The sequence below is a fragment of the Nelusetta ayraudi genome, unplaced genomic scaffold, assembly GCF_046127955.1.
Source record: "Nelusetta ayraudi isolate G7.1 ecotype Tasmania unplaced genomic scaffold, CSIRO-AGI_Nayr_v1 ptg000169l, whole genome shotgun sequence".
In the NCBI taxonomy this organism is placed as follows: domain Eukaryota; kingdom Metazoa; phylum Chordata; class Actinopteri; order Tetraodontiformes; family Monacanthidae; genus Nelusetta; species Nelusetta ayraudi.
Window position 1 is genome coordinate 540,279 of NW_027466219.1, and position 16,379 is coordinate 556,657.

The 16,379-nt window shown below is 49.7% G+C and overlaps 1 protein-coding gene across 1 annotated transcript in view; it reads right to left on the minus strand.

Annotated features, from left to right (window-relative positions):
* The window catches only part of igsf3 (immunoglobulin superfamily, member 3), an 86,638-nt gene extending 71,869 nt beyond the window's left edge, over positions 1-14,769 (minus strand). Inside the window, exon 1 of the mRNA XM_076014600.1 lies at positions 13,594-14,769. Within this exon, the coding sequence (XP_075870715.1) occupies positions 13,594-13,648 (55 nt within the window). The 5' untranslated portion in view covers positions 13,649-14,769. The remainder of the gene's footprint in view (positions 1-13,593) is intronic.
* Positions 14,770-16,379: the final 1,610 nt, after the last annotated feature.

Sequence of the window (16,379 nt, forward strand, 5' to 3'; positions counted from 1 at the left end):
CCTGGTGTGTATTGCACCAGCATGGGATCTACTCGACTGGAGGATCTCGCAGGGGGTAGGGTGGTGTGGATGGAGTGAAGGACAGCAGCTCCTGCCTGTGTGTGTGTGTGTGTGTGTGTGTGCAGAGGGGGGAGTGAAGTGGAACTCTCACTGGCCGACTAGTCATCATCATTGCCAATACAAGGCAGTCGAGAGAAAATCAAGGCGAACTGAGCCGTGTAAGAGACGCTGAAGAACACCTTAAACAGTCTGTGGTACAGATGGCCATTAAACTCTTCCTACCAACACGGTAACTAAGATTTAAATATCTGGTTGGGATCACACTGGAGGGCAGGCTGTTATTAGCCCTCTTTGAAGAAGAAGAGGTGGGCCGGGCTCGGCATTGTTTGGGGGAGAAGAAAGAGTGGGGGAGGGAGGTCATGGGCTATTCACTGGAGGAGAAAGAGGAGGCGGAGGTAGCAGCTGGAGTGCTGTTTGACTGAGCCCTGGCAGAGATACTCGCAGGAAGATAAAAAAAAAAAAATCAACCCTCAAAGAACACTTAAAGGGGTTTACACGCTGAATGGCCACGGGCTTGTTGTCAAAGTCGTTATCATAAAACGCGAGATAGGATCTCGCGGCGTGACGAGATGCGCAGGCAGCGGCGTGCCGCCCCGGCTGCAGGCTGTGATGTGGGTGAGTCCTGACAGTTAACCGGAGGTGCTGCTGCTGCTGCCGCCGCCGTCGAGGAGACAAAGCCAGACGCTGAGCAGATGCTGCCTGCGCCATGGCTCCAGCCACTTCCGCGATTCAACCGCGGCGGACGGGAAGCCCTGCCTGCAGAATTTCGCTCAAATCCCCACCAGTCACTCACAGCCCCGTGTGAACCGGGGAGGAGAAGATAACGGCTGGGATCTGGGTCACGAGGGAGGCTTCGTCTCAACGCAAACAAAAGCGCTAGAGTTAACTTTAATTAACCACGACAAACTACCTCCGCTACGACAAAGAACCAGGAAGTCTCGGTCGCTTTTTTTTTTTCTCCACCCTTTTGCCGGAAGCCCACTTGGAACAGTTATTTAATGGGGATGTGTTTTTTCCGATTTCAAAGAGAGAGAGAGAGAGGGACAGAGAGAGAGAGGAACAGAGAGAGAGAGAGGGAGAGACAGAGAGACAGACAGAGAGAGGAACAGAGAGAGAGAGAGAGAGAGAGAGAGAGAGAGAGAGACAGAGAGAGAGCGAGAGAGAGGGCTGATAGCAGAGGGCAGTGAGGTTGTTGTAGAACTGCAGTGGTGGCCGGGTGAGAGTTTTTGGAGCACACTGTGAAGCCTGTAATACAGTGCAATTACTTGCTGCCCTGTTGGGGCCAGCAGGCCACAGGCACTGCGCTTAGCAATGTGCACGCCAACGTGCACGAGCAGAAACTCGACTCAACCGCCACGTTTTCACCTGTAGCCTACGCCAGGGGGTCGCCCTGTCAAAATCGCAAGCTCCGTCCACGGTCCCCGATTAACGGGAAGAGGAAATCTTTCATCCTTAGATTCACCCTCAATTGGACGTCCAATTGCCAAATTGTCCTCTTCGGCCGAGCGGTTCGCTTTCCCCCTTCCTTCATCGACCCAAGCCGACAGCGTCGATGCTTCTGCCGTTCCACCGTCTGCTTTCTTGTCAGTGGAGGCGACGACGTTGTGATACGAACAAGAGGCAAGAAAAAAAAAACAGAGGCTCAAAAGGCGCCTTGTCGTGGGTTTACACAAAGATGTGGGTCGGGTGCTTACGATACAAACAAGCGCGGAGCAAACAACACCGCGAGCAGACAGCTGCACAAGCCCGTGTTTCACCCGCGCAGCGCAAAGTAGCTCCTCTGTTCTGCGTTTTCGTGTGGTAGACAGCAGGAAAACATAATGACGTAGAAAAGTTGGGATGGGGAACAAAAACGCACTCAAACTTTTACACTGCCTGTCTTCTCCTCTCTCTTTCTTCGTCTCTCTTTCTCTATATATATTTAGAGCACATAGTTTTACATTAGCTGCGCAAACAGCGAGACAGCGATCCATAGCAATTGGCCCTCCCGTCTAGACAGCACTCTCTTCCTGTGTCAGCTGAGGCCCACGAACACATGTGAGGCATTCGCCGTGTTGTAACAGCTGACTCAAGATGCAAGGCGTAAAAAGAGCGCGTCTGGGCCGGCCCCACACACAATGTCTGAAATGTCTGTCATTCAGGGAGTGGGGGGCTCCCAGCTGTCATTCTGACTTGACTTTGCAAAAGTCGGGGTGTGGACCGGGGAGTGGGACTGCAAAGTTGGAATCCTATCAGAGTTTGAGATGCCTGTGAGTTGACCTCTTAAAGTCCAAGGGTCCAGGGTCCAGAGAGTAGGAATTTCCCCCTGTGACACATGCATCTCATTGTGCACAGACCATCTGTTCCTCTGCATCTGAAGAAATACATTGTGTCATTCAGTTGAAAAGCAATGATCATGAGCAGTAGCAGATCACTTTCCAGATTACAATCTCGGATTGGCTTGACTGAAAAGTTTTCAACAGCTCCATCAGCCGGTGGCTGGTTTGCTCATTTTTTTGTCACCAGTTTTACTCACGAAATTACAGACTGACGTGCAGACTGATGAATTACAGTCTGCCTCAAAAGCAGCCCGGCAGCTTGGAGATTTGGGCAAAGAAAGAACCAGCAATTTGGTTTGGATGCAGGAAACGTTTCACTTTTTTTGTGTATATATAATTAAAGATTGGGTAGTTTCCAGACTTTCCATTAATTTTTTGTGGGGAAAATAAAGGCATAGACAAACATGACGGCAATTGCTCACTTTGGGATGCAAAAAGAGTATAAAAAGACTAAAACAGGTTTTACTTTGAGACATTTTCTGGCAACAAATGATCTGCAAGAAATCTGCAACTGCCAAATTTGTGTAGCTTAACTCGAGCGCCATAAGGCGGTTTTGTGTCTCATGAGTAGATTTCGAGAAGACAGAGGGCCCAGATTAGTCATAAGTGCTGTCACTTATGTGGAGAGCAGCCAGTCGGACATAAATCATTCATATCAGAGTCAAAAGGCCCCACCTCGCACACGAGATATTCCATTATAAGGAAACGTAGATGCTGTGGTGACCATAATGACTTATAGTAATCATATTTCAAGTTGCAATAAAGCAAAGTAGAGCAGCAGTGGAGCATCTTGCGTTGCTGGTGCTAAGGCCTTAAATGAGAGCACTTTGTCGGCAAAGTCTGAAATGCAAAACAGGATCCTTCAGTGGCGAAGAGACGTGCAAACAATTGTCACAGAGACGCACGCTCAGACAATCCGATCTAGAAGTGCCTGTGAGTGCTGCCCTTCTGACGCTGCGGCAAAATTTCAGGAGGGGGAAAAAAAACAAAAAAAACAAGACGTTTCGTTTCTAAAATGGAAATGAGCTCTTAAGGACTTTCCAAGCATTTGATTGAGCCAATTACAGAGGGCCGGCTTTACACAAGTTTAATGGTGATGCCACTGCGACCACTTCAAACTTCTCTCCTCGCTCAATCAGCGGCAGCATAATGGGCCGGGGAAACGGGGCGGCCGTGTTGCTCCAGCTTTAAAACACTCGTCACAAATGGCATCAAGAACGTCACCAGAGGACGAAGCATTAGGGCAGGATTTGGAGGAAAAAGACAGGAGGCTGAGCTGGAGGTAGCCGAGATTAAAATGTTGAGCCTCTCTTTGGGAGCGACTGGGATGGATTGGATCAGGAATGAGGACATCAGAGGGACGGCGCGTGTTAGATGTTTCGGAGATAAAGGCGGGCCGAGATGGTTTTTGGTCACGTACAGCGGGGGAGAGAGTGAACGTATCAGCAGGACGATGTCGAGGTTGGAAGCAGCAGGACAGGCAGTAGGTCCGCAGGAAGTGAGAAAGAGGAGATTTATGGACGTAGTGAAAGTCAGTCGGTGTGAGGGAGGAGGATGCAGGGGAGCGGAGGGGTTAGATGGAGGCAGATGATTGGCTGTGGCCACCCCTGAATTTAACAGGCCGAAGAAGAAGAAGAAGAAGAAGAAGAAGAAGAAGAAGAAGATTTTTTTGATTTTTGAAAAATAACATTTATTTGCCGCTCTCATTTCCAATCAATCAATCAAAACACATAAATAAATAAATAAATAAATAAATAATTTTCTTGTTGTTTTTTTACACAAGCACGTTGCTAAAAAATAGTTCCCCCTCTGTCACTGCACACAATGCACTGTTAAAAGTCCACATGTCACAAAAAAAACCCAAGTCCCCTGCCCTCCTGTAAAACATAAAATCAATGCGCAGCCTGGACTGGATGAGTTTTTTGCAGATGACAGAGGGGTCGACCTCTGCCCCATCAACTATCTTTCTCTTACGGCTCAACCACACCCCCAACTTAGCCTGGCTTAAAACAAAGTTTAAAACCTGGCCTTTCCTCTTGTTCTGGCGACTGTAGTTAAAACCAAAGATAAAAGAGTGTTTGTTAAAAACCTCCTGGCATTGGATAAAAACTCTATCTAAAAAACCAAACACGGACGACAGACGCTCACACAGATAAAAACAATGAAAAACAGTCTCTCTCTCTGTGCAGAAGGGACAGGTGTCCTCCACCGCTGGGTTCATCATGCTGATAAAAGCGTTCACGGCTACGACGCCGTGGAGGACGCGCCACTGAATGTCTCCATGTTTTTTGGCCACTGGGGCTTTGTAGAGAGTTATCCACGCGGGCTTATTTCCATAGTTCAAGTATTTCCTCCACGGCGTATCCCAACGTCCATCTAATTTGTGTTTGTGCAAAGTTTTCACCATTGTTTGATAGAGTTTTTTTCCCGTCGCGACCTCCAGGGGAACTGCTGGACAGTCTTCCAGCAGAGGGCCGCTGCAGTCGTCCAAGTCTGGGAGCAGGCCGACATGGGGGAAGCTGTCCTCTGGGTCAGGGGTCAGGGAACCTCTGTCATGCAAGCTGAGGAGGGAGTGCTCATGACCGGACAGCCTTCTACTCCAATGGTCCAGCAGCTGCTTGACAACCCTTTGGGATTTTAGTCCCAGCGTAGAGGCCAATGGGGCGGGGTCTTCCAATCCAGGACCAGTCAGCTCCACCACCTTGCCCAACGTCATGACCCCTGCAGCTCGGAGGGCCTTGGAGAGAGTCACTCCCCCCCAGCTAGGGTAGTCCAGCAGGGTTCCCTGAAGGACCGGTTCCTGCAAGAGCCAGTACAAAGAGTCGGCCTGCTCCGCCCTCTGCTTCTTCAGGAGGTTCCAAACGTTAAAAACACTCCGATAAAAACAAGGCAGAGAAACTGTGCTCATGCGAGTCGTGTCCATTAAAAACAAACTAAAATCCAGGCCCAAAAAATTAAAACGCTGCAGGATGCACCGGGCTAATGGTCTCCACAGAACATCCTTGGGGCCAGTCAGGAGCCTCTGAATAAACTGGAGTCTGAAGGCAGAGCCCCTGCTGGCCAGATGAACCAAACCCTGTCCTCCCTCTTCTTTGGGGAGGAAAAGGATGCTCTGTGGAACCCAGTGCTTCCTGCCCCCCCAAAAGAAATCAATTAAAAGCCGCTGTATCTCTGCCAGGAGAGAGGCTGGAGGATCTAAAACCATTAGTCTGTGCCACAAGGAGGACGAGACCAAGTTGTTGACGATGAGGGTTCTGCCTCTGTAGGACATTTTAGGCAGCAGCCACTTCCACCGTCCTAGCCTCCCCCTCACCGTCTCCAACACATTGTCCCAGTTCTTACTGTTGTGGGTCTCGTCCCCCAAGTAGATGCCCAGATATTTAAAACCGCCAGTCTTCCACTGCAGCCCACCGGGCAACTTGAGCCTACTCCTCAGCCCCTCTCCCACCATAAGAGCCTCACTCTTCCCCCAGTTAACACGTGAAGAAGAAATAAAACCAAACTCTGTTAAAAGATTTTCTAAAACACTGATGTCATTTTGCGAGTTGATTAAAACCACCAAGTCATCAGCGTACACAGACAGTTTAAAAGACACGCAACACTGAGGGAGACACACACCACTTAAACTCTCCCTTAATTTGTGGAGTAGAGGCTCTATGGACAGAGAGTACAGCATCCCTGAGAGAGAGCAGCCCTGCCTCACCCCCCTCTGAACGTCGAAGGGGGCACTCAGACCACCGTTGACCTTGAGAACACTCTCAATGCCACAATAGAGCACCCGGATCATGGCTATAAAGTCAGGATTGAATCCAAAGGCACCCATGGTCTGCCACAGGTACTGGTGTTCAACCCTGTCAAAAGCCTTTTCCTGGTCTATGGAAATAAGACCAGTCTCAAGAGCCAATGAACTGGAGAGGTCCAAAAAATCCCGAATTAAAGTGACATTGTCACTTATGAGCCTGCCCGGCACGCAGTAGGTCTGGTCAGGGTGGATGATGGACGACATCACCTCTCGCAGCCTAAGGGCCAGAGCTTTGGACAGGATTTTGTAATCCGTGCACAGCAAGGACACCGGCCTCCAGTTCCTGATGTCCTGCAGGTCTCCCTTCTTTGGCAGTAAGGTGATGACGGCCCTCCTACAGCTCACTGGGAGTTTTCCCTGTTTGATGCTGTCGTTGATTGTCAGGAGAAGGTCTGGTCCGATGACCGGCCAGAAGGACTTATAAAAGTCCACAGGAAGGCCGTCAATGCCAGGAGCTTTTCCACACTGCAGGCTCCCCAGGGCGGCTTCCAGCTCCATGAGCGTCAGTGGAGCCGCCAACTGGGGGCTTTGCTCCTGGCTCACCTGAGGGAGACCGCTGAGGAAGTTGCTGTGCGCCTCCGGATTACTCGACCACTCGCTCTTATAGAGGTCTCTGTAGAAACCGGCAGCATATTTCCTAATCCCAGAAGAATCCGAAATTTCGGAACAGCTACCCGCGCGTAAAGAATGAATGATCTTCCTTTGTCCATTTTTCTTCTCCAGCCCAAAGAAAAACTGAGAGGGAGCATCCATCTGCGAGATGTTCATAAACCGCGACCTGACCAGCGCCCCCTGCGCAGAAACCCCGAGCAGGTTGGCTAACGCCGATTGTTTGGACTTGAGGGAATCTAAATGCCCTCGATTTCCTGTAGAAACAGCTAAGGACTGTAACTCCTCTACCTGTCTCTCCAGATCCCTTACGGTCCGGGTTAACTCACCTGTGGCAAAGCGAGTGAAGCTCTGGCAAAGTTGTTGGGTCTGAGTTTTCCCAAAATCCCACCATTGTTGGATGGTGGGGAAATTGGGTCTGCTCTCTCTGTGGGATAACCAAAAAAACTTAAAAGCAGTTTTAAAAGCCTGGTCATTTAAAAGAGCTGTGTTAAAATGCCAATAGGCACTATTTAAACGAATATTCTGAATAAAAATGGAACAGGACACAAGACAATGATCGCTAAAACCAACAGGCTGGATTAAACACCTTTTAAAAATATTTAAAAGGTGATTAAAACAGTAAAAACGATCAAGTCTGGCAAGGGATAAAAAATTTTCTTTGGTATGGCTCCAAGTGTACCGTCGTCTGTTTTGATTAAAAACTCTCCACAGGTCAGACAGCTCGTGATCTTTGATGAGCTGTCTGAGCCTGTGAGACGACCCAGGGTGTGGCTCAGGATGATTCCTGTCTAGTGCGGGATCTTCAGTGCAATTAAAATCGCCGCCTAAAAACATAAAATCATCATGGCAGGTTTTAAGAACATCATCAAGCTTTTTTAAAAATGTAAGTCTCTCCAACCCTCTGGTTGGAGCATAGACATTTAAAAACACTAATTTTACATTTTCATAAAAAGCTATAACCTTTAGTAAAAACCCTGGAATGATATTTTCAACACTAAAAGAAGCCGGTAAAAAATTCTGAGCCAATAAAATCCCAACCCCACCGCTGGCACTGGAATTATGGCTCAGAATCACCTCCCCTTTAAAATCCCTCTTCCAGTCACTGACAATATCGTCAGTGCTGTGTGTCTCCTGAAGAAACAATACATTTAATCTTTTTAACTCCATCAATTTAAAAAGAGCAGCTCTTTTAAAATCAGCCCGGGCTCCATTCATGTTTAAACTCCCCATGTTAAAATCACACATGAATGGATAAAAAAATAAAAACTCAGTAAAACAACACACCAGTGGTGGCACAAAGATCAATAAAAATAAATTAAACATCAATTTCCCCCTTGTTTAACTCTTCTCTGGCCTTTCCTATGTGCTTTCTGAGTCTGTATACTTCCTGGTCAGTGAGCACTTCTCCAAACTTCCTCGTGAGGGGTTTGGCGGAGTTGATGAACCGCCTAAGGTCCGAGAAGTGCTCCCATACTGACGTTTGTCTCACCCCTTTCGTGTCTTCAAGGAATTTTTTCAGCAGTGCAACCGAGTAAGGTGCATCGGTGTCTTCTTGAGTTAAAACAAAGTCGCTCTCAACACTCGTGGCTGTCTTTCTATTTTTTGCTTTTTCTTTTACGAGTTCAGTTAATTTTCTCTTTTGTGACAGTTTCAACATTTCATCATCATCATCGGACATTGCTTCATCGTCATACTCAGACATGTCTAAGGTGTCTACAGTTGCTTTGTTCTTTTCTTTCTTCGTTTTCTTTTTTTCGATTCCATAAAGTGACAAGGGGGGGTCCCCCTTATCAGGGGGAGGCACAGATATTGGGGACGCCTCGGGGACCCCAATCACCGACGGCACCGGGTCGAACTGAGCCGACAACCCCGCCGGCACCGGGTCTTCCGGAGCCGACGGACCGGCCGCCACCGTATCCAACGGTGCCGCCGGACCCGCCGACTCTAGGGGCGGCGACGCCACCTCGGCCGCCGCCACCGCCGCCTCAGGAGGGGGGGTCCCGCCTGAGGCGGATGCCTTCCGCTCCGGGCAGGAGCGAACCAAGTGCCCCTCGGCACCGCACCCAAAACACTTCATATGTTCAGTAGTGACAAAAACCATGTACGGAAAGTTGTCGATTTTGAACGTACAGGATAGGTTTAAGTCACTTGTCGTGTCTTTAAGCACCATGTACACCTGTCTCCGGTGACACACAACATGCTTGAGCTGCGGTGACTTGCAGCCTAAAGACATCATTTTTATTGGTGAAACGAGTTGGCCAAATCGCGACAGCTCTTTGGCCAGTGCCTCGTTTTTAATGAACGGTGGAGCATTGGAGATCAGTACCTTCTTGGCGGGGCTCACGAGGGGGAGAACGGGAGTGAAAGTGTCACCGATCACAACACCGCTCTCGACCACCTTGCTTACCTTGTCGGTGTCGTCAAGGAAGATAACGATCGCTCCATTCATTCGGGATGCAGACTTAACGCTGCTGTATCCCACCACCTTTCCAACGGCCAGACCCGCCTGTTCCACCGAGCACTCAACTGCCGGCACCAGTTTGATGGCGTGCCGGCGAGTGAGACGCTCGAACTCGGTAGCCGGCGTTTCAGCTACCGGCATGCTGGCTGCTGGCTACCGGCTACGCCGGTCCTCCACCCAACCACCAACACAAAAAAAAAACGATCTACTTACAAAACTAACACGAATTGATAAATGAAAAACTAACGCACATATATATCAAAAAAAAAGATGGAAAAAAATGAACAAAAACAGCGAAAAAACGCTCAAAGTTTTGCACTTCTCCCTCTCTCGTCAACTCCGCCACTCCTCACAGAAGAAGAAGAAACAGACAGCCGGGCCGGCTTTACACAAGTTTAATGGTGATGCCACTGCGACCACTTCAAACTTCTCTCCTCGCTCAATCAGCGGCAGCATAATGGGCCGGGGAAACGGGGCGGCCGTGTTGCTCCAGCTTTAAAACACTCGTCACAAATGGCATCAAGAACGTCACCAGAGGACGAAGCATTAGGGCAGGATTTGGAGGAAAAAGACAGGAGGCTGAGCTGGAGGTAGCCGAGATTAAAATGTTGAGCCTCTCTTTGGGAGCGACTGGGATGGATTGGATCAGGAATGAGGACATCAGAGGGACGGCGCGTGTTAGATGTTTCGGAGATAAAGGCGGGCCGAGATGGTTTTTGGTCACGTACAGCGGGGGAGAGAGTGAACGTATCAGCAGGACGATGTCGAGGTTGGAAGCAGCAGGACAGGCAGTAGGTCCGCAGGAAGTGAGAAAGAGGAGATTTATGGACGTAGTGAAAGTCAGTCGGTGTGAGGGAGGAGGATGCAGGGGAGCGGAGGGGTTAGATGGAGGCAGATGATTGGCTGTGGCCACCCCTGAATTTAACAGGCCGAAGAAGAAGAAGAAGAAGAAGAAGAAGAAGAAGAAGAAGAAGAAGAAGAAGAAGAAGAAGAAGAAGAAGAAGAAGAAGAAGAAGAAGAAGAAGAAGACAAGGGCAGGACTTGGAGCAATCTAATCACCATTTATAGCCATGACTGTGAATACCAAAGAAACCCAGAAAATAAGAAAAAAAATCATTTGCACTGTCTGACTAAGCGGGCAGTGAAAGACTTTCCACGCTCCTTATGAATAACAGGCCACGCCCACCAAACGGGCCCCACAGCCCCCGGCTTATGAAATATTTATCCCCTCGCCCCACCATCTGACACAGGACGGCGCAAATTCATTCATAACGGCTGTGAATATTGTGTGACGAGGGTGGAGAAGGGGGCCCGGGCGCCCGCCCCCTGCCGAGTCGGCGAGCTCACCGGCGCACGTCAAATGCGCCAACGGCTGCAGGTGGCGGCAGAACGTGCATCTTGTCAGGCATAAGCTCTCGATTTTCCTCCCTGTTATTTCTTTTCCTACGAGTCAGAGGTGGTGTGAGCCCGGTTCCGGCCGATAAAACAGGGCCGGTGGTGACGGCTGGTCGGCGCAGGGGCTGAACCCCCAGCCTCCCACCTCCCCCCTCCTCCCTCCTCCCTCCCCCCTCCTCCTCCCATCTCGTCAGCCCGGCAGATGGAAACCACTCAGGCATTTCACAGTTAAACCAGCCGGCCTCGCCAAATTACACTTCAATCTAGTTACGCAAACTAGGACATCACAGGTACGTCAGGGCCGGCACCCGCTTCCCTGCAAACTCTCGTGGCTGGTCGACGTCAAAAAAAAGAAAAGAAAGCTGCAAACAAAGTTGCAAACCGAGCAGAAAAAGCCCGACTTTGGTAAACAAAATAATAAATAAAGAAAAACCGTCCTGTTTGTAAAGCTAATAAACATTCATCCCTCCAGGCAACTCTTTTTATAAGGGCTTATTTTATAAACGTGGCCCCGCACATCCAATAAGTGCGCGCACACACACACACACACACACACAATAAACACACACACACGCACGCAGCCCGCGATCCCTCATACCTGGATGCAAACTCAGCAGCATAAATAACAGCGATATGAGATTTGCCAGCCAAAATATTGTGTCGGAGGCACCGCTGGGTTGAACAATGACTGATTGCCTCCATCTTGCGCCGTTCGCCCGCTCTCATTCTCCCCCTCCTCCACCCCCCTTCCAACCCCAACTCTGTAATCCCCTCGCGCAGAGCAGCCGACGCCGGCTGAGAGCGCGCGCCAGCGTTTTCACGCATGTGGCGAGATGAAAACAGCTGATCGCGGCGCTCGGGCAGGCCAACGGGAGCTCATTTAACATTAAAGCAGTCGTGTTCACGCTCGGAAGCAGATGAATAACTGATGTTTCCATACGTTTTTTTGATGTGTCATTAAAATACAAGCACGCGCACACTCCTGCCGGAGACAGTAAACAGGCTGCGGGGTGAGGCGCGGTGACGGCGTCGGAGCACGCAGGGCAGATGCCCGGGTACCAGCCTAAGTGCTTAAAGTTGCGCCTGCAACCTCATTCAAGTCGTACGTCCCATTCTCCCCTGAAAGTCTATAAATATTGCAAATCTACAAAGAAAAAAATGTCATCGGCGATTGCTTTTGAGAAACTTAATTTGGCTCTTTTTAATGGGGACTTTTCACTCTTTTGAAGTTTTTTTTTCCCCACCACAGTAGTTTCTCGGGCAGCAGATGATTAATTCAAGAATCCTTATATCCACCGAATAGTTCTTTTTTTTCTCAAATCTTTCAGATATCCCTTCACACATCATAGGTCCTTGCAGTCTGTTCTGTATTCTGTAAATTCTCTAAGCTGGCTGGCCAATCATCCGCTCTGAGAGCTTAGCTCGTTTTTTATGATCACAAAAAACAACAACTACAACAACAACAACAACAACAACGGCGTTCTGATGCTCCTACGCTGCCAATTTTGCCAAAACAAAAAAAGGCTCTTCTTGGTATCGCGTCCTGTCCATCATCTCATTCAGCTCAGTGGGGGATTCTTTCTCAAGACGTGACACCCGGGAGAATAGTCAGCCTAATATCATCAACGGCGCTGCCAAAAAAAGACGAGAAGGCAGAGGAGAAAAAAAACCGACACGCACCCTGAGTAATGGTGTGACTCGTGCCAATCGTCCACACAATATGAGATGAAAACCCCTCTCGTCTTCGCAACACCTGATCCAATTTGTCACCGGTCCAAACTGCTTTCCCTTGACTCATGATTATGTAATGTGTGAAAAACTCTGGCTCTTCCAGCCCACACGCTGGATGTGAGGCGTGCGGCGGGGTGTGCACGGCCATGTGTGTGTGTGTGTGTGTGTGTGTGCGTGCGTGGAGGCGGTCAAAGTCGTTCCCATCCCGGTGAAAGTGAACTCCGCTGAGAGTGCAGCAGGGCGCAGACTGGTAATCCTCTTGGCCGAGCAGGGGTTGGGAGGGAGGGTGGCAGAGGAGCGGGGGGGGGGGCCCTCAGCGGTGCACTCCCACTCCCGGCACCCCCTCAACCCCCTTCCTCCACCCCCTCCTCCCTCCTCCTCTGTCCCCCGGCAGCGCTGCCAGGCCTCCCCATCCAGGAACAGAGAAGCCATCTGGTGTTTGTTTGGGACACTTTCACCAGGCAGGGTGCACTGCGTTTTTTTGGTACGTGCGACTGTCAGCGAACCGGTTCTGTCACTCGTCGCCAAATGTTAGCAGGCAAAATAAATATAGAAATAAAAACACTCACGAAAACATGAAAATTACAGGAGAAGGTGCCAAAAAACTAAACCCACGCTCACCCCAGCCTACTGTAAATCCAAACCCTGTGCCGGTTGCTGTTATGACACTGCATGACTTCATCGCCTGCCCGGAGGGGTTTTTGCTTGTTAATGGTGAGTCTGTGTGTGTGACTGTGTGTGAGTGTGTAACCCAGGTGTTCCTATGATGTGTGTTTGTGTCACCGGTGTCCTCACGCAAAATTACAGACAAAGGCAGCTTGTCTGGCCTCGCGTCTGAGTAATCAGCCCTTGAACACCAGAGGTCAGACTGCATAAGGGGTTAATCTGTCGCTAAAGACAAATATCACATTAACCTAGTTCACAACACACACACACACCAACACCAGCACGCAGGCGCGCGCCCAGCAGCTGCTCCCATGTTGCCCGCCGTTGCAATCGATGTTGTCGACTTGCACCTGACTCCTGGTTTGCTCGCAACTTAACAACCCCATCGTGTCATACAGGTGCTGTGACAGAGGCAGCGCGTGTAACCGCCCCTACCCACACACCCACACACACAAAAAAAACACTGTTAGAAATTCCGATTAGTCTCTCGTTCATTCATTTTTTTCCTTCTTTTTTACAAACCGAGAAGCCTTCTCTGATTTACTCACCGAGCAGCGCGCAGGCGAGCAGGAGTGAAGCACCGGTTGCCATTGTGCGCGTCATCCGGGGGCAGATTTACTCCCCCAATAATTCCCCCCTTTCAGATGCGGGAGGTGATGTCTGCGGCCAGGATGGGGAGCTTCTTCCCTTTTTTTCTTTTTTTTTTTTTTGTTTCCTTCTTCAGCAGCGTGATCGAGGCTGAATCCTGAATCGAGAACAGTGATGCGGAAGAGGACGGAAGGGGTCTGGGCGATACAGTGGAGCCACCGGCGCCTCGTCTGGAGGGTCCCGATCCACAGCCGGTGTCCGCCCCGGTATCCTCTTGATAACAATAGTGACGATGACGACGACGGTGACGATTTTCAATTAAGGGCAGGCGAGGAGAGGAGAGGAGAGAAGAGCTCCCCTCGGCTCCACTCTCACCTAGCTGCTGGTTTGCCGTATGCCAGGCGCCCGGGCGACCCAACCCACAGCCCCCTTTTTACTACGCATCCGAGACTGCGGAGGCGGTTCACTCTCGATGGAGACAATAAAAAATTTAATAAATAAAGGAAGAAAAGTCCGGCGTGACTCCCTCAAAGCAATGGGGGCGAGAGAAAAAAAACCCAAGTAAGTCTAGACGATCGGACGGAGGCTGAGATAAGTCCTGCTGCTTGTGCTGCTGCTGCTGCTGCTGCTGCTTCTTTCTTCCTCTCGCCCTCCCCTCCTACTCGTCCACTCACTGATGTGGGAGTGCAACAAAAAAAAAAAGAGGGGAATAAAATCGCAGTGCACGCAGAGCTCCGGCTTTCACACCCACAGAAATCCCGGAGACGATCGTCAGCCTCCCGCCTCTCGCCTCTCCCCCTCTCTCTCTCTCTCTCTCGCGCGCTCCTCCGCAGAGTCCGGGGCGATAATCAGTGAATTAAAGTCACCGATGGATATTCTCCGGCGACACACTGCGGCGCCACCGCCGGCGCACCTGAGCCAACAATTGTGGATGAGGCGTCCAAACGTACAGGAGGCTGCCTTTAAAGAATAGTGATCGCTTTTATAAAAAAGAAAACAAAAGAAAATGTTTCCCGGCTGCTTGATTCGAGATATCACGGGTGAAGGCTGCGATTCGTTCCTTCCAGCCAAGGTTTCTTCCTTGTTTGCGGCGAGAGCACTCTTCTTGTGTGCGTGTGCATGTGTGTGTGTGTGCCTGGCTCTTTGGAAAACTTAACAGCGTGTTCCGTGTGCCCGCCCCCCTTTCTCCGAGGCCACGCCCCTGCCAAGCAGACGCCGACGTCCACAGGGGGGGTGAGGCCGAATTTGCATTTGTGAATATGAGTTTGGGGGCCTGGGCGTTGACCGGTGTGAATAGGTTAAACCAAGTGGATGATTATCTAGACCAGGGGTCGGCAACCTTTAGCACTCAAAGAGCCATTTGGAGCCGTTTCCCCCTGAAAAGAACACACTGGGAGCCACTAAACCCTTTTTGACATTTATAATAAAATAACACAGCAAATAACGTTTTTGTTTTTTGGGTTTTTTGGGGGGGGGTTTTGCCTTTATGCTTTATGTGTAAACCAGTGGTCGGCAACCTTCACTATCAAAAGAGTTCATCTTGACCCATTTGCCATCAAATAACAATCACCTGGGGCATTATACTGCCTCTTTAAGAGGGTGACGGAGACCCGAGGATGTGGGGATTTTTGCCACTGTCTCTTTCTTGGCGTGACTTTGGGGAGAAAGCCAATGCACATGTTATTTGACAGCGATAAAAAATGAAGTATTCCGTTGGAAATTAAACATTTGCACCAATATCTGACGATCTACGTCGCAAAATGCGGCAGGGTTACTAGAGCGCAATTTGCGCTTCCGACTCGTCGGGTGCCGCAATTCTGGGCGTTTTTGAGCCTGCATATCATTAGCGCCAGAACCCTTTGTGGATACGATGCAAAGATAGCAGAGATAGTAAGTAAGTAACTCGAAGCAGAAGTTCAACTTTTTCGTCTATCCACACCGTCTTTTTGCGTGTGTTCTTAGCCGTCTTCGCCATGCTATGTTAGCAAGCTGCTACACTGGGCTCCAGGTCTTTTTCTTCTTCCGCCTTCAGAGAGTAAAACCACATCGCCACATAAGGCCTGGCGGAAATACTTTTCAGCGTCTCCGTGTACATGCAGATATTTTTGGAGATGGCTTCGTGTAATCTCTTTTTTTGTTCAAATACTTTTCTTAACACGCTCGGTTTCCAAAAAAATGTCCTCTCCTTGTAAACGGGGTCATAAAAATGGCTGAAATGTATTTCCATGTTATTAGGTTGTTGGTGTTGTTTTTTTCAATTCTAAAGGGAGCCACTGCAGAGGCGCAGAAGAGCCGCATGCGGCTCCAGAGCCACGGGTTGCCGACCCCTGATCTACACTCAAGGGCCGGTGATGCAATGTTTTGTTTTGTTTTTTAAATTTCTGATCCAGATTTCCGACTTAAGTGTCAGAACCCTGCAGATAACGAGCGTAGTGAGGAGACCTCGCGTGTGCGCAATAAAGAGGTAAACAGGATTTTTCCATTGACTGCGTCTACCCGTCTTGCACACACTCACCAAAGAAGTCATCTCATCATGCATAATTTACCCAGCAGGCAGTGCGCTATGCACACAATCACTCCCAATCCCCCCACATGCATCCCACTGACAATCAGCATAATGAGGTGTCACTCTGCTTGGGAACTGTAGGGGGAAAATCAACTCGAACGGCGACAGCGCCACCGCTTACACCTCGACGCCTCCCTCCTCGAGTTTGCGCGTTCGCCGCGCCTTTGATTCGCATCACGA